This window comes from Cyprinodon tularosa, unplaced genomic scaffold, assembly GCF_016077235.1.
Source record: "Cyprinodon tularosa strain WSP-4 unplaced genomic scaffold, ASM1607723v1 ctg84, whole genome shotgun sequence".
Taxonomy (NCBI): Eukaryota; Metazoa; Chordata; class Actinopteri; order Cyprinodontiformes; family Cyprinodontidae; genus Cyprinodon; species Cyprinodon tularosa.
The window spans coordinates 57,501-76,266 of NW_024039607.1; the positions used below are offsets into that span (position 1 = coordinate 57,501).

General features: G+C 36.7%; 1 protein-coding gene across 6 annotated transcripts; it reads right to left on the reverse strand.

Annotated features, from left to right (window-relative positions):
• Positions 1–735: 735 nt before the first annotated feature.
• LOC119774896 (interferon-induced protein 44-like) lies at positions 736–11,995 on the reverse strand. Of its 6 annotated transcripts, none has more exons than XM_038272623.1 (8): positions 11,922–11,995; positions 11,649–11,709; positions 11,533–11,566; positions 11,074–11,272; positions 9,008–9,166; positions 8,737–8,908; positions 1,358–1,458; positions 736–1,219 (listed from the first exon to the last, which is right to left on the reverse strand). In XM_038272623.1, the coding sequence occupies exons 2-8, from the start codon at positions 11,680–11,682 to the stop codon at positions 1,052–1,054; spliced, it is 867 nt and encodes a 288-aa protein (XP_038128551.1). In that variant the 5' UTR covers positions 11,683–11,709; positions 11,922–11,995; the 3' UTR covers positions 736–1,051. The 6 variants fall into 6 exon arrangements, with proteins under 6 accessions (XP_038128551.1, XP_038128548.1, XP_038128553.1 ...); XM_038272620.1 differs by having other exon boundaries at positions 11,074–11,275; XM_038272625.1 differs by having other exon boundaries at positions 11,649–11,684; positions 11,922–11,990.
• Positions 11,996–18,766: the final 6,771 nt, after the last annotated feature.

Sequence of the window (18,766 nt, forward strand, 5' to 3'; positions counted from 1 at the left end):
TGTACTGCTGCCTCTTGGCCAGGTCTCACTCGAAAAAGAGATATTATCTCAAGGGACTTCCTGGTAAAATAAAGGTAAAATAAAAAAAAATCTGAACTTCCCTGAGCTGAGCGATGAGGACTGGCTTTGTGACTTTGCGTTTGCTGTGGACATATTGTCACACATGAATGAGCTGAATGTTATTAAGCTGCAAAGAAAAGATCAGTTTGTGCACAGCATGTACACAAATGTGAACATCTTCAAATCATTTTAGTCTCTAGGCAAATTTTAAACAAATCTTTGCTTTGCTGATGAAGATCTCAGTCATCCAGGTCATAACCATTCTGTAAAAGTATAAAAAACAATCCACTGGACTCAGTTTCCAAGGTTTGAAGACGTTTCGCTTCCCGTCCAGGAAGCTTTCTCAATTCAAATGTTTGGATTCGCAGTGAGTTTGAGGCTTTATATAGAATCACTGCGAATCCAGACATTTGAATTGAGAAAGCTTCCTGGACGGGAAGCGAAACGTCTTCAAGCCCTGGAAACCGAGTCCAGTGGATTGTTTTTTATACTTATACGGAAGAATCTTTGCTCATTTTCCCACAATGGCAAACGTGTGAAGATGCTATCTTCCAGAAAGATGCTTTGCCAGTGATGGGCAGTGATTACAGGATGCTGTTGATCCACCACTGACCCTTAAACTTGCTGCAAGAATTGTTGTTCCACACTGTTAAAATTCCCCTAAACAAGGTAAAACAAGGTTAACATAAATTTTATTCAGTCACCAACACAGTTACATATCAGTTATGTCCAAGTATTTACATCTCGACTGCACAAAACAAAACAGAACAAAACGATTTTCTCAGAATTATTTACATGGATATTTAATACTTAATTATGATTCCTTTATTAAAACTAACTTTTAACACTTTCAAACCTGATATGATCGACATATTTCCATTTTACTAAACTGCTTTGATCTATGCTGATTAAACACAGAAATATTTCATATTTAATTCATTATTCTGCAGTTTTTCTAATATTTCTTTTTTTTTTTTTTACATTTACCATCTTAATCTTTTCTTTTATTGAGAAAGTCATCTCCAATGTTAATGATACGTCTCATGGTGCTCAGGAGCAGCACATCTATGTCATTTGTAAGCTTAATCTCTTCAGTGTAGTTCTTGACTGGGAAGATGCAGCTCACTGGGATCCCCACTTTTTTACTGAATCGCTTGATCTAAAAGTTAAAACAAGATATTTGGTTACAACATTCAAAGTAAACCTGGTTTATAATAAAACACTGTAAGGGATATCTATAATTTAAAGAAGTTCCCAAAACCTGCCCCACAACAGAAAATAGAAGAAAAAACTTCACCTTTGAACGCAGTAATTTGCTCCTGTAAACATCTTTCACATCTTGTTTAGTTTTGGGACAGGCCTTATCGATTTTGGTAAAAATGGCAACTTGAGGAATACCTGCAGAGGGGAATGACAGATTCAGGTTCGATTTTACATTTATGCTCAATCAAAAGTGATGTTAGAAAATTGATTTCACTGCAAATGGCAGTCCATGAAAAATAATGGTGTAATGATGTTAAAAAAAGGTCATTTAGTTCAGGTTCAAACTTGCTGTGTTCTTTGGTTTTTTTCAGTTACTGTCCTAGTCTGGTTTCTGTTCTTTTCTCCTTGATTTATAGTCCTAGTAATTTAACATTACATTGTTATTTCCAGGCTTCCAGGTTTCTATTTCTTGCTCTCTGCTGCCCTCTTATGTTCTCCTTCTTCTCTAGCTCTTTCCCTGTCTTGTTCTTTGCACACCTGCTCCCAGTTTCCTCGTTAGCCCCCTCTTTGTCTCAGCCTCCTTTAAAAGCCCTCTTTCTTCAATTCCCCTTTGCTCGGTCCTCGTTAAATACCATCAAACATGCTCCAACTCCTTCTCTCTAAGCCTTCATCCTTATGATTGTGATTCCCCTGATGTCTCCATGGTTTCTGGTACGTTTAGACTAGTTTTCATGTTTTGATTTTTGTTTTTTTGGACTCCTGGTTTCATGTTTGTTTGGACTTTGTTTTCTTTTTGGATAACCTGCCTCTGTTTTCTGCTAACTCATGATTAAATCCACAAGAGATTCACCTCTGCTTCCCTGCCTCTGCTTTTGGGTCAACTAACCTTAGCCAAATCGTGACAAACACAACTTGGTCCTTGAAATACAATTAAAATATAATGACATCTATGATTATGTGCAGCATTTACATAATACTTTTTCGAACAAATTTAGAAAAACACAGAATATATCACCATTTCTAAGAGAAAAAGTACAAACTCACTTTTATCTCCATCCATCCATCCATCCATCCATCCATCCATCCATCCATCCATCCATCCATCCATCCATCTCAGAGAAAGACAGAGATCTTCACAGTATCTCAGCTGTTCCAAGGATTTCTCATTTCTGGACTGAAATGTCTGATGTTTCAACAGTAGATACAAAACAGACATTCAAATGTCTATTTATTCAGGAAGTGCCAGCAGGAGTCCCAATAGAAACACATAAAACATGCATCCAATGCATTGTCATGATCTGGCCTGTTTGCTCTCCCTTAATTGGTAATTCCTTTCACCTGTCGTTTTTCCCTCCCTGCCTCAATTATAATTTATTCCTCTCACCTGTTTCCTCTGGTTTATATCCAGTTCAGCCTGAGCATTCAGGGCCAGATCATTACTTGTCTTTCTGTTAGCCTGTCTGTTAGTTTTGTTCCTTGGTTCATGTCCTGGATCCTGGCAGCCAGTGGAAAGAGGGTTTTTATGTTTGTCTCGTCTCCTGATCGTCCACTGTTCCTCCCCCGCGGAGTCCTCTGGGTTTTTGGTTCATTATGGGGGGAGGTTCAGATTTTATCAAAGTAAGACTGGCTCCAGGGAGGAGACCAGTTTAAAGTCCTGCTTCAAGTTCCGGTTCCTACGTCCTGTCTCGGCTACCCTCTTCCACTGAGTCTGCCTATCTGCACCTGATCCTGTCTGCTCCTGTGCGTGACCACCTGGTCATGCTTCTGGTCCCAGTCAGACTCTGAACCCTCCTGGAAGCCTGTGGATGCCTGGAAGTCTGGATCCTGCCACCTGTTTCTGTTCCTGTCTGTTCTGGATCCCTCACCAGGATCGGCTTCCTGGTGAGGGATCCAGACTGGACTGTTAAACCAGGTAAGTGACCAACACAGATATTCTTATATCAGTTTATTGTGGTCACTTACCTGTGTTTCTCCCCTAGAGTGTCTAAGATTGGGCGGTGCCCCGCCCCCCCGCCTGCAGTGTCCGCGAGCAACAGCTCCAATTTTGTTTTGTTTTATTATTTAATAAATGTTTGAACTTTCCTACTGACTGTCTCTCCTTGAATACTGGGTCCATCTGTCTCTGTTCATGACATGCATGCAACATAAATAAAAGAAAATCAACTAGAAATTATGTGATAAAACAGTTTTCTTGATCTTTTTAAAAGTAAGGAAAATGCACATATTTTTTTTGAGGTGAGAATTCGCCTAAAAAAAAAAAAAGGCCTTGAACAAAACGTCTGGGAATAAACGTCTGGTCTTGACAGTGCAGGAGATCCCATTGTGCAGGTCTGCAACAAAAAGCCCAGACAGTGAAGGTCTGCAGGCAGACCCCTCTCCCCTTCCAAGCACCCACTAGTATGATTTTCCTAATGCAGACCTCCACGTTGCAAGGAAGTTTCTGTTAGTTGTCACAGCATCAAATGTGAGCAGAAATCTAAGCAGGGAGTAAAATTGTCAGGAACAAAAAAAGGGCGAGGAAGAATCAACAGGTTGACCTAGAGGTCATGTTAGCATGCGAGAGGAGACATATAAAACCTGTTTGACAACAAGGAAGCCTCTAAGTTGTTAAGTGCATGTTTCCAGTAATGCTGCTCTAAAGAATCTAAAAAATCTGCAGTTAAAGCAGCAAAACAATGAGAAGCTTAAAAGGAAACTCGGCAGGAATGTAAGGACTCATTTTAAAACAATTTGCATATGATATCATCAAGTATGCTTCAAAGCAATGTTCTGTTATTATCACTGGTGTACAAAACCCTTAATCCTAAACATCACAAACCTTAGCTACAGACACTTGCTTTATTTTCTTAACAGATTACAGGAACACTCTTACAAGAAGAAAATCAGGCCACCATTTTAAAAACAGTAAAGCTACGATCCATGCATGGTCGATTCCTCAAATCCAGTATCCTCAGACTATACACTAAGGGCAAAGAAGCAGGCAGAGGCCTTTACTTAGTGAGCATCAGAGCCACTGGTGAAGATGAAACATTCAAGCGCCAATAATTAATCTGAAAGATGGCTCAAAGGGATGAAGCGCTCAGAGAATGTCTTACACAAAGGAGGTTAAGGAACTAGAGGAATAATACTGGGAGGTAAAACGCTTGCATTGGATATACCACATATAGGAAACTGACCAAAACCTACCAATGGCTAGAGAGGGTCGGGCTGAAGGACAGCACAGATGCACTTATCATGGCAACACAGGAGCAGCCCTTACACAACAGGGCAATTGAGAGCCATAACTACCACCCCAGGTGTACACTGTAAAAAATTAAAAGCTAGGTAAGAATTTTTTTCTTAAAATAAGGGCATTTTTTCTTGGATTGAGGAGATAAAAGATAAATTTTGCCAACGGAATGAGACAATTTACACTTAAGATAAGAAAACACAATTGCATTGTCTTATTTCAAGTGGATATTATGTAATTATCTTATTTTAAGAGTAAAAATACTCATTCCATTGGTAAACTATCTCATATACCTACTCAAATTAAGGATAAATACACTAAATTTAAGATTTTTTTTTACTGATTTCTGGATTGTTTTTCCAGTATATGGCAGGCCGTTGTAACATTTATTAGCATTTATGTCCTCTGTGTTGTTTAATTTGTAGGACACTAAAATAGGATTTGTTTTAGTGAAAATTACATTCCTGCTTGTCAGATCTAAATTTGAGATATATAAAAATATAAACTGTACTATAAAAAAAAATATATATATATATATATATATATATATATATATATATATATATATATATATATATATATATATATATATATATATATATATGTATATACTGTATATATATATATATACAACTGTACTAGTAAGAATAAAGTTAAAGATACCTAGAAATCTTTACAAATTTTAATTGGCCATTTTCAAATGACTGAAAATGTCATTAAGATGTCTTGGAGGCATTTCTTCCATTCTTGTTTTTGACATTCCCACAGAACTTCCTTTTAAGGCATGTGAGTACCAGTAACTTAATGTACAGGCTCCCTTGTAGTCAAGCAGGTTTTGTCTCTTCTTGCATTCCTACGTGACTTCTAGGCAAAAAGTCTGATTCTCCCCCACCCTTTTTGAGTTCCTGACTGATTTCTTCTGGTCCTGCTAATATTGCTGCTCACATTTTATACTATAACAACTAACAGAAATTTCCTTGCAGTAAAGAGGTCTGATATTGACTTATAGTTTGATGATATAGCCTCCTTTTTATAGGACCCAATGTCCATCTTAAGTAGGACACCTTTGAGCTGTTGTTCTTAGCTCCCTCTAGCCATCCCCTTTTGCAATTAACAGAATTCTTGAGAACTTCTGTCATATGCCCTAGAGCAGAAGTCACGGATTTTGTTGGCTAATCCGGACCCAACTTGTTTTAAAACATTTATAAATAACCGCATGTGTCCGACGGCAGTTTCTAATTTCACTTGCGCCGCTTCTCCTGTTTGTACGGTAAATCCCTGTGAAGCCGCCGGCACCAGGCTGCACATGATACAAATTAGCCAATGAGCTGTGTCAGTCTGGGTTGCTGCCGCTTGACCTTGAAGACACAGCAGGAAAACCTGCTGCAAACCGGGTGATGGGAAAGAAGGAGAAGACGATGAGAAAAAAGAAAGCATTTAAGTGTGTACTGCTGGAAGAACAGCCGTGAACTGGTGAAACAAAAGTAAAATGGTGTGCTCAAAGATGACTCTGCACATTTTGTAAAATTTTGCTTTGCGAGGGGAGCTCTCCCACAAAGCATTCTGGGACATATCTGTCTCTTCTTGTGCCCGTCTTTTCTTCTCACACACTTCGTAGACACTTTTTCTCTTACGATCCTCGGCCATTTTCACAGAACTGAGATGAGAAAGGTGAGCCCCAATGATATGAATATATGCCTGAAAGTGTGCATCAGCAGAAAAAGACTAATGGGACGAGCACGTACGACGGCCTTACGTAAACATATCGCCAGAATGATTGACAATTAGTAGGACCACTTATTTAGATGAAACACCTGGAAATAAGAGATCATCCTCTATACTTTTAAGCAAAATACCCATTTTAATACCCACTTTGGCTAGAAGTACCAGTTATGACTTCATTGCACTCTCCATCTCTCTCATACAGGCATAAACATAAAAATGTTAACGGGTAAACTCTAATTTGATGAATGCAGGCAGACCCAAACCTGAGCATTCAAACAAGCAAAGCCAGGGCAGCTCCACGACTTGAGCTGAATATACACTACCGTTCAAGTAGTAGTAGTACACACCGTTGTAGGAAATCTTCAATTTTTTAGCTATTTCTCACATGGAATAGCCTTCATTTCTAAGAACAAGAATAGACTGTTGGGTTTCAGATGAAGGTTCTCTTTTTCTGGCCATTTTCAGCGTTTAATTGACCCCACAAATGTGATGTTCCAGAAACTCAATCTGCTCACAGGAAGGTCGGTTTTGTCGCTTCTGTAACAAACTAAATTGTTTTCAGATGTGTGAACATGATTGCACAAGGGTTTTCTAATCATCAATTAGCCTTCTGAGCCAATGAGCACACTGGTAAAACATCTAGAAATAAGTTAAAATTTCCTAAATTAAGTGTATTTACCCTAAATTTGAGAAGGTAAATGAGATAGTTTGCCAATGGAATGAGTATTTTTACTCTTAGTATAAGATAATTAGATAAAATGCACTTGAAATAAGACAATGCAATTGTGTTTTCTTATTTTAAATGTAAATTATCTTGTCTCTTTTAACTCCTCGATCCAAGAACAAATGCACTTATTTTAAGAAAAAATGACTTATCTAGATTTCGATTTTTTTCCAGTGCAAACACATTGTACCATTAGAACACTGGAGTGATAGTAGCTGGAAATGGGCCTCTATACACCTATGTAGATATTGCATCAAAAACAAGACATTTGCAGCTAGAATAGTCATTTACCACATTAGCAATGTATAGAGTGTATTTCTTTAAAGTTAAGACTAGTTTAAAGTTCATTGAAAAGTACAGTGCGTTTCCTTCAAAAATAAGGACATTTCAATGTGACCCCAAACTTTTGAACGGTGGTGTATGTCTTAATGTTAGAAAAATTTCAAGCAGCAACATGTGGCTTATCCTCCTGCCTGAACTTTCTATTTTCTGATCCAAATTTTGTTTCAGTAGTAGCTGGATCCCACATAGAGCTGACTGACCACACTTAGTTTAACAGAAATGGCAACAAATTAAACCAGCGTCCCTTGAAACAATGAGCCAGCTGCATGTGTAGTGACAGATGGTTCTGTCCTCAGTGAATAAAAAAGGAATTTATAATTGCAGCTACATAATATACGCCTAATAGAATGGACAATTGATTTTAAGTGACAGAAAATGTAGTCATTTAGAGAAAAACTGGCAGATTTTTCAAGACTCCTATGCCACCTCTGGAGCACTCATAAAAATATTTTTGTGCTCAAGAGAAGATTAGAAATTAGGTTAAGAAAGGGTCAATGCAGCATTTTCTTCTAAATCACTTGTATGAACCATTTAAGAACAAATTTGTCTTCTAAAATGCTTTTTTTGTTTGTTTTTAAGGCACTAGCTGCTTTTTTTCCTGACAGCAGGCTGATCAGAAAGGAGGTATGAGAGATGGGGACTAGAGACTGACACGGGAGTGGTTTTTCACTCCTGTCCCGTCCCACTCCCACAGAAAAAAATGGTGTCCCGTCCCAATCCCGGGCCAGAGTAGAAATCTAAATCCTGTCCCGTCCCACTCCTGGTGAAATTACTCCCACTCCCATCCCGCTCCCATTCAGAATGACTCCCGCTCCTGCACCACTCCCATTCTTGTTGTTTTTGAGCGCGGGTGAAAAACTCAGAGCAGAAGCACTGTTGGTTTTTGGGTCGTGTAGTTTTTTAAACTCGCATTATAGTGTAGGCTTCAAGGAAAAAAACTACAAAATGGCGGCGCCGCGCCAGTACTTTTTTTTCTTTCTATTTTATTTTATTTTTTGGCATCGATCATAGTTTTTTTTTTTAGTTATTATTGGTTTGCTCCCGCTCCCGTCTGCTCCCGTTAATGTTGAATCCCGTCCCAATCACGTGATCGTTACTAATACTGACTCCCATCCCACGGGAATCCCACGGGAATCCCGTGACCCGTGGGATTCCCGAAAAAATGTCAGTCTCTAATGGGGAGAGACATGTGGACCACAGGTCGGATTCGAATCCGGGTCGGCTGCGTTGAGGACTATGGCCTCGGTACATGGGTAGTGTGCGCTAACCGCTGCGCCACCTGCACGCCTGCTCTTCTCTGAGCAACAAGTGTTTGAGCGGGCATTATTCTTACCAAGGTTGCTGAAAGTTTCTTTAAGTAGCATTGAGAATAGTTTAGGAAATTGAACTATTTCATATTTCTAAAAATCTCATGTCCAATTTCTGTTTTGAAGTCTAAGGATTTTGATCTCACCCAAGTTAGCAGCTTCATCTCTGATGTCCTTAATTGTTTCCACAACCTCTGGATTCAGTTCAGTTGCTGTTGTTGCGTCTATGACACAAACCAGGACGTGTACTGTTTCGCTTTGGGTAGGAGAATTGTTGAAGTGTCGATCTTCCTTCAATATCTTGCATTCAGGGTTGAACTACACATTAAATTCAAATTGTAAATCAATGGTCCTGTGTGTGTCAGTAATAGATAAGAAGAAATGTTCTGCTGCGCTCAGGTTCTCAAGCAGCTTTACCGTGTAACCATCTTTTATGCGTCCCTTCATTGCCTCTTTGATGTCTTTCACATGGATGTTTCTGTTTCTTCTGCTGGTGTTGTCAAGGCCAATCATGTCACTTATTACAAATGGGTAAAAGTTCTGTCCATCATCCTTTTCGAACCTATATGTGGAAAACTAGATAACATTTAAAAAAAATTACAAAATATACCAGTTTTAACTTTTTTACTGTCATGTAAGCCAGATGAATTACAATAAAAATGCAGGTCAAGAAAATCATTAATTTGACCCAAGAAGCTGGATTTCTCTTTTTACAAGAGAAATTTTGTCTTCATGTTGTCTTAGAGCCGCTTAGACTTTGACAACTTTTATTCTCATTTTTATTATATGAGAGAGTGTATACAACATTTTTTTTTTATTTAGTACAGCTATACAGACAGTAAATGAACGTTTCCATTCCTCTGGCTTTAAGCATGTACCCTTTTCATGCCGAGATCAAAAGTGTTTTCAAGGATGACACAGAAAAGCTTTTTGCATATTAAGAACAGTTGACAGATAAAGTTTTAACTTTATTAATGCCTGTACATATTCTCAGTCATCTGAGTCAGGGCAACTATGGAACAGGCTTAAATTGGGGGGCGACTTTCCTCCGTTTTTTAAAAACATTTCAACACTTATCCAGGAATCTTTGGCAAATCTGTCAGCCGTATTAAAGCAATATGTGGTTGAGTTGGAGCATTAATGTTTTTAAGCACAGAGAGGCCGAGCCTCCGAAGCACTTTCCGAGTCAGATCCAATTCAATTTCGTTTATTTCTATAGCGCCAATTCACATCATGTCATCTCAAGGCACTTTACAGTTCACCAGATCATCCAGTCAAATTGATTCAAAGTTTTTCTATCTAAGGAAAACTAGTTTATTGCATCGACTCATTGACTCGAATACAATCCCTCACACTAAGCATGCTTGGAGCGACAGTGGAGAGGAAAAACTCCCTTTTAACAGGAAGAAACCTCCAGCAGAACCAGGCTCAGCGTGAGCGGCCATCTGCCGAGGCCGACTGGGGTTCAAGGAGACAGAAACAGAAACAAATGCAAATTATAATGTGTGGGTCAAGGAAATTAAAGGCGCTTGTGAAGATTCTCAGTCATCCAGGTCATATTCAAAGGAAATAACAGGCAAGGAAGTGTATATATATATATAAATAGATATAGCACATTTCAGTGGCACCAAAATTTAAAGTGCTTTACATAAAAATAAAAATAAACTGCAGTGGCATAACAGCAACACAAATAATAAAAGAAAATAAAAAATGGATAACTAAAATAAGAAAATTCTGTATTAAAAAAGATAAAAGAAATAAAAATATGAAAGGAAAAGTGGAACTTAAAAAAAATAAATCTTTGGTATCAAGATAGCTATTTGCAAATTTTTACCATGTTAGCATAGTAACTTAATTTCCATTTTGCAAACAAAAAGTTGCTGTTAAAGGTTAACGAATGGAATATATGGAATATAGAGGTAGACATGAAGAGAGGACGAAAGATTTATTTCGAAGTTTGTAAGAAATACTGAATTTGGCCGTATTGTTTGATAATTGGAATGTTTGTATCCCTTTATAAAGTGCATTGACATGATATTTGTTGTGGATTAACCCTGTATGAATAAACTTAACTAAATTCAATACACTGGAAAAAAATCAAAATCTATATGAGTCTATTTTTCTTAAAGTAAGTGGATTTGTTCTTGGATTGAGGAGGTAAAAGATAAATTTTGCCAATGGAACAAGACAATTTACACTTAAAATAAGAAAAGATATTTGAATTGTCTTATTTCAAGTGCATATTATCTAATGATCTTATTTTAAGAGTAAAATACTCATTCCATTGGCAAACTATGTCATTTAGCTACTTAAATTAAGGGTAAATACACTTAATTTACGAAATTTTTACTTATTTCTAGATAATTTTTCCAGTGTAAGATTAGCTGTAGTGATTGTAGAAGGGTCGTTGAAATTAAAGAGGTTAAGTGAAAAATCAATGCATGCTAATGTATGTTTCTGTCAAAAACATTCTGATTTCCTACCTTTTTGGTGCAGCTATCCCCAACATCATTATTCACCATTGCACTGGTACACACTCTGCCTTGGAAGAGGCTGCAGACAGAGTTAACGAAACTTGATTTTCCCGCTCCAACTGGTCCGTGAAGAAGAATCCTGAGCTGCTGATTATCAGCTCGAGGTTTGTAGTTTCTTATAAACTGCAGGTCATTCTCTCGATCACCTCTGCTTGGAGATACCAAGATAGTTTTTGTGTATTTAGAAATATGCAGGTGAAGATTCTCAGTCATCCAGGTCATAGTCAATCCAAAAAAAAACAAAAAAACTGTCCACTGGACTTTGTTACCAAGTTTAAAGACATTTAGCTTCCTATCCAAGAAGCTTTTTCAATAAAAAACAAAAATTTTTTTTTTTGCAAAACTGTCTTAGAAACTTAGTTTTTCTTACTTTTATGGAAATATAAACAAAACCTGCTCTATACTTACCCCCAGTTGATCTGCACCCATGGTTCTTTGATAACTATTAGATTAAAAAGACATTATAAATTTGATTACATGCAACATTCAGACACATATAATTACGAGGTTTTGCTGAAACTTACGAGGACGCGGATTTCTAGAAGATGATGACCCCATTTCTAGAAATCATATAAACAAGATACACTAAGGACAAGAAAGTTTTTCATTAGGTTCAAAGTAAAGCAAGTGAATTAAAGCCAAATTCCAAAGCAGAACAAATAAAATCATCCCTTACTTTAATCCAGAGTTTTATTTACTCATTTACCTTCTTTATTTTGATACTTTACAATTAACAGTTTAATGAGCAGAATAACAATAAACATAAATATAACCCTGTTATTGCCAAACTGTCTTACCTTGTGTAGTCCTAAATTTTGAGCATGCAACAGACCCGCTTCAGCACAGTGCTGAGAAATACTGACAGGGGATTATCCCTCATACAACATTTTTATTTCCTGTTACTGGTGACGTGTCAAAAGTGACATTCTTTTCATTCCAATGAACAGAGAGTTTTGTCTACGACAGAAAGTAATAGACAAAACACAGTCAAATGCTGTTTTATCCACACGACTTTCAAATTGGGCATTAAAATTTCTTAAAGACGTTTAAAAGTCATTTTTTTACAAGTGCTTTTTGTTTTATATCTGTGTAAACAACTAAAATTAGATTTAAAATTCCACTTGACGTGTGACTCTGGGGGAGTAATGCAACAGCAGGTATTCATTTTTAGCCACACCCCCTAATGCCCGGCATCATTCCAAGGAGGGGTTGGAGGTAATTGTGCGACCATGTCAGGTGATGTAACTGGCATGTGTTACATAAGCTTGCTCTGTTATTCTTATTTTCTATTCAGTTTTGTGATATCATTGGTAAATTTCAATAAAACAGGGGCTAAATCCTAGGAGCAAAGGCTTTGTCTTATGCAGAAGGTATCCAATGATGTAAATCAGCAAACTTTTTTGGGCCAGATTCCCTTTTATGAGTAGGAAAATGCATTTTTGCACTTTTGGCATTGTGCCAAAATTATATTTCTGCCTGGCACACTGCCCACTAAAACCTTTGTGGAACAAAGATGCTTAAACTTTTTCAGTCCAAATTTGCTTGAGTTATAGTCAAAATGTGGATCTATAAAATCTGAAGTTTCAACCAGTGTTTCAAATGGGCTTTCATGGTGTTTTGCTGTGTTTATTTCAGAAAAAATACTAGCAAAGCTAAACATTTTTCATTTTTGCTTTGTTTAAGCCCTGTTACGGCCAGTGGCCTTTTCTGTGTTTGTGTTTTTTTTCTTTTTTTTTTCAGAGGCCTGATCAAATTGACTTCACCTGGAAGCGGATGTTTTCCTGTGACACACCTTGGGGCCTACCGTGATTGGATCACCAATTGCCGGCTCCACCAATCATTGTTGAGGCATCCATTTAAAACCAAAGGACTTCCTAGGGGAAGGCTCGGCTGATCCTTTGTTCAGACAGCTTGCCATTTTGTGGGGTGTAGGTTTGACTGCTGTAAAACTTGTGTTAGCTTTGATAGCTTAGTCCGCTCTAACAGATTTTGTTAATCTTGATATCTTGTGTAACTCGTTTTGTCCCGGTGGGGGAACTTTGAAACGTCCTGATTTTTTAAATTACCTTAATTGGACCGTTAAATTTACAGGCACTAGGGCACTGCGCACGGCGCTGCGTGCAACGTAATCCCTGAGCCGCGGCAGTGCGGGCAGCCCTGTTCTTAATCAGAATATAGATAGCGTGGCTGTCAGTACGCCAACAACATGCCAAAGCGCAAATGTATGTTTACCGACGATTTACAAAAGAGTTTCCCCGCTTTCAGACCGGGTCGAGACAAACGGGAGGCCTTGTGCACAGTGTGCAAAGCAGGCACATATGTCTCGGTGTCCAATGGAGGTGCAAGAAATCTGAAAAGCCACCTGGAAACAGAAAGTAAAGATAGTCTATTGATATGTTTGTTCGTTTTTGGTACGTTTTTGCTACACAAGAGGTATTTTTTGTTAATTTTTTTTTTTTTTTGTTAACCGCTCCAAGGTGTCCTGGTTTTCCCAAATGAAAATATGGTCACCCTAGTTTAACTTGTTTTGAGAGATCATTTTTGTTTGGTTAAGTTCTTTGATTTACACCTCTGTTTTGTGGATTTTGTTTTAGTTAATACTCTGTTGTTGAGAGTCCCCCTACGTTTTGATTATTAATTGTTACCCTTTTTTTATTATTATTTTGTGAGAAACTCCAAACAATAAATCCTTAAATTGTTAAAACCTTACCACCAGGGTTTCTTTAATGTTACTTCCCTTTTCCCTGGCTGAGCCGGGTCGTAACAAGCCCCTAGAAATCATATATTGTGACAAATGGAATAGTGGTTCCACCTAAAAAATATTCATCAATGCCTTTCTGTCATGCAAACACAAACAATTGAATTTCCAATTTATAGTTTGGGTGCTGCACTGTTTTATTCACATATGTAATTTTAAGGCGGAATTTGCTCCTAAAACCTTTTGGGCTTAATATTCTATTGTTGTTATATTAGGATTATTTGTTTATGAAAATCTATTTAAGTTATCATTATACCAAAATCACAATAAATAATAATAATAATAATAATAATAATAATAAATTACACTGAGATTATTACTGGGTTACTAACTATAAAATTTGTAATTATCATGAATAAATAATGAAAAACCTGAAAAGCTTAATTATCAAGCACTCGACTTTAAAAGTAATGTTTTGAGAACTGACTTTCAGAGACAGCAAATCATTCTCATCAATAAACAGGCAGAAACTCATATCCCTTTGCATGTTTAATTTGATTGAACAAAATAGTTCCCTCTTACAATCAGACTATTTTGTCCAACAAACTCTTCACCTACCTAGAAGATTTAAAGTAATATTATTTAAAGTAATAACTAAGAATAAGTTCAAAATCAATGAGGGCAAGCTGAAAGGATGAAAATTGGAACCATCATTTAACAGTTGGTACCACAAGGTGGCGCCCTCTTGACAGCCGAAGCTCCCATAAAAGGGAAGCTGGCAAGGTGATGGCCAGGTCTTAATTTCTAGGGTGTGTGACCAGCTGTGTGCTTTCTTTTGTGTGGTGAGCGTGGTAGGTTTGGAGGAAAACTGGTTTAAATTGATTATTTTTATGTAGTATGTGCTTATGTGGTGTTTTCACACAGAGCCACACTGAGGTTGCTATTGTAGCATTGCCTACACTGGAAAAATTTGAAAGATAAGAAGTTTTTTTCTTAAAATAAGGGCATTTTTTCTTGGATTGAGGAGATAAAAGATACATTTTGCCAATGGAATGAGACAATTTACACTTAAGAAAAGAAAACACAATTGCATTTTCTTATTTCAAGTGCATATGATCTAATGATCTTATTTTAAGAGTAAAAATACTCATTCCATTGGCAAACTATCTCATTTACCTACTCAAATTAAGGATAAATACACTAAATTTAAGAATTTTTTTACTTATTTCTAGATCGTTTTTCCAGTGTAGGCGTGTGGCTATTCAATTGTGCAGGTAGGCTCTATAAATTTGTTTTTGTTCAGATTGTATTATATATTTTTTGTGTAGTTGAGTTTTGTCAGATAGGGCTTTATCAGATCCTTAACATTTTACCTTGAGCGATGCAGGTATGCAGGGTTTTTAATTTGTTTTGGATTGATTCGATTAAATGTCAGCTTTGTACCTTGTTGTTTGTGAGGTTGGACTAACAATTTTCATTAATTTTGTGTTTGTATATCCTGTGTTTTGGCTTCGAGTCGCTTTCCAGAATATACACTTCCCATGTTGCTGTTAATGCATATCTGAGACATCATCCTGTCATGTCATCATTCTGCAGTGAATCCAGTTCATTGTTATATAATGAACTCGATTCATTATGTAATAATTAACTTATAATATATATAATAGTTAACTATATAATAATGAATATATATATTTATATATCAATGGTGGCCGGCCAATAGAAGGAGCTATGTCACCGCCCCACCCACCCAATGTCCTTGATTAAGACATAAAAAAACAAATTAAAATTCAATCATAAAATTAAAATATTTTGAAATATATTGATATATAAATTTTTAGATCAGCAAGATAAATACTTAATCTTTAAAGACGAGTAAAGCTGTTTCATTTTTTCGTTGGATTGGTGACATATATCCGCCCTAGTGTGAAAAAATCTTTACCCATTGACTCTCGTTAAAAGTTTTACATGTGCAGAAGCTCCTCTGCTCAGGGCACACGAGAGGTGCATCGTGAGGCGGCAGTAACTGTCGTCACAGTCGTAGTGCAGCTAACTGACAGGTCGAGTCGCGGAAGTAAAATCCCTCAAAGCAAACTTACCAAGAGAAGCTGGAGGTGAAACTGTTTGGACCTGATCAGCTGAACGTCAAAATTAATCAGCAGTCCAAAGACAGGGAGACGGTGCACTCAGTATTTTTCCAAGACCTGGTTTAGCTACAAGGCTTGGCTAACTGCATGCAGCGAGGTTAATGCTTTATTCTGCTGCCTTTACTACCTGCCTCCTTTTTCAGAAGTCAGACCCAGCATGGTTAAAGACGGATAGGACAGATTTAAAGCACTTTTTAGAAAAGGCAAAGAATGAACAATCTGGGATTCACATGGAAAATAATATAACATAGTGTATTTTTTCTAGGTGTTTGTTAATTTGCATATTTGCTCTTAAATAAACACATTATCAGAAAATATATATTTTTAATATAGAAAAAGTATAAAGCTGGCTAATAGCTTCTCCATTATTAAACTGGTACATTGTTTTTTTAGGTTTTTGACACAATATTGGATCATGCAAAACACAGACTTTCCTTCACAGAGCCTCTGAAGGGCAAGACTTATGTACAAAAAATAAACCTGTATATGAAATGATTTTTTGTTTTAGTTTTTTATGTTTTTATTGTTTTTGTTCTCTGTGTTGCCCTGCGATGGACTGGCGACCTGTTCAGGGTGGACCCCGCCTCTCACCCGTAGACAGCGGGAGATAGGCACCAGCTGTCAGTCAGCATTCTTTCAGATTCGCTCCTTCCTGATGGATCAATCATCTAATGGATCTTCACTTTATGAGAGTCCAAATATTTGATCACTTTACTATTACTGCTATGGTGTCTGAAGTTTATATCAATAGTAGATTGATGTTTATTATCCCCCTATAATTTCTTACATGTTTATTCTGAATTAGGAAACAAAGAGTCTTTGAACAAAAAACAGACATAAGACTGTTTTTATGCCACATCAGCCTTTTACATCATACAGCAAATCTTAACGGCCCACATCAGGCCTTGATGGGGTCATGCCTGGAAAAGAAGCAAAGGATGTGACTTCTTCTTCTTCTTGTTCTTCTTCTTCTTCGTCTTCTTCTTCTTCTTCTGTTTTATGGCGGATTGGCAGGCCAACGTAAAAGGTGCATTTCCGCCACCTACTGATCTGGAGTGTGGAGTGCAGAATTTTGGAAGACTGCGCTATACCCCCCAAAAAAAAAAAAAAAGAATCCTATAACTAAATCCTATTCATTGTTCCTGTATCTTTTAGATATTTGAATAATATTTCATTAACTCTTGTGTTTCTTATCTCGTTTCCTAACAATACTTTTATCGAATTCCCATTAATCCCTATTTTTCTCAACTCTTGTATGAACTTCATTCTCTCCCTTACATACGCAGTACACTCAAAAATAATATGTTGTACTGTTTCTGGATCTCTGCATTTGTCACAATTTCATGTTTCCCTATTTTAAAAAGACTGTAGTTTAATGCTGTGTGACCTATTCTTAGCCTTGAAATAATTATATCTTTTTTCCTATTTCCATATCTTTTCCTCTCCTTTCCAATAAACTTTTGAATCTGATATAAATGTCTTCCTTTTGACTCATTATTCCACTGCTCCCACTCTACTCATGTTTCTTCTTGATAACACATCCCTGGGTCCATGGTGGACTGGGGCGCCTTCCTACCCAAGAAGCCGTCTGCTTCAATATTTAACTTCTGACTCCTAAAGATAGGTGAATATATGTTAGAAATATTTTATTTATACTCTTACTTTCTTTGTGTTTCATGGGTTGTGTTCTAATGAACTATTATGATGTATAATGTGTGATTCATCTTTTATTAACTCTTGCTTAAGATTATTCCAGATAAAGGTGATGCAACGGACGGGTAGTAAAAGAGACCTGAAAATCCTCTATCATATGTTTCTTCTAAACATGTGTTCTTGGAACAATTCAATTGTAAAACAACCACATGCTTTGTTTTAACATATATGCTGAGGTTTAAAGTAAGATCCTTTTGTTTCCCTTTTCCCTTAGTTAAACCTCAGTTGGTGTAATTAGGGACATCCCCTTTTCTTCAATAAATAGCAAGGAGAAAGCTGAAGACTGCAGAGTGGGGTGGAGATTGTAAACTCTGCAGTCTCCTTCCTATTCTCCTCGCGAGTAACTAAATTAATTGTCTCTGTGCTTTCTTTCTTTCCCTGTATGTATGTATGATGTTTTAGGTGCTTAGACCTGATAATATATCTTAACTTTTGATCTTGTCTGTTTAAAATAAAATCATCCTTTGTTCAGTTTGAAGTTGACCAAAGTCAAATATGTTCAACATTATCTTGGCTGCTCCCAAACATTTTGCCTTTCACTCCTTTTTATTTACTTTTTTTCCAAGTTCATTGAAAAAAAAAAACATATAAGTACCATGTGCAAGAAGTCTAAATACAAGTGAAAGTAAAGAAATTACAAATTTGATGACTAGATTTATTTAAGAATTTACAGGAAATTATTTTAATTACTATAATTATATTTTTCATAGGTTCATTACAATAAAAGTCCTTCTAGATCATAATTTTAACCACACTTTAAATCATATACAGGTAAAAGCCAGTAAATTAGAATATTTTGAAAAACTTCATTTATTTCAGTAATTGCATTCAAAAGGTGTAACTTGTACATTATATTTATACATTGCACACAGACTGATGCATTCAAATGTTTATTTCATTTAATTTTGATGATTTGAAGTGGCAACAAATGAAAATCCAAAATTCTGTGTGTCACAAAATTAGAATATTACTTAAGGCTAATACAAAAAAGGGATTTTTTAGAAATGTTGGCCAACTGAAAAGAATGAAAAGGAAAAATATGAGCATGTACTATACTCAATACTTGGTTGGAGCTCCTTTTGCC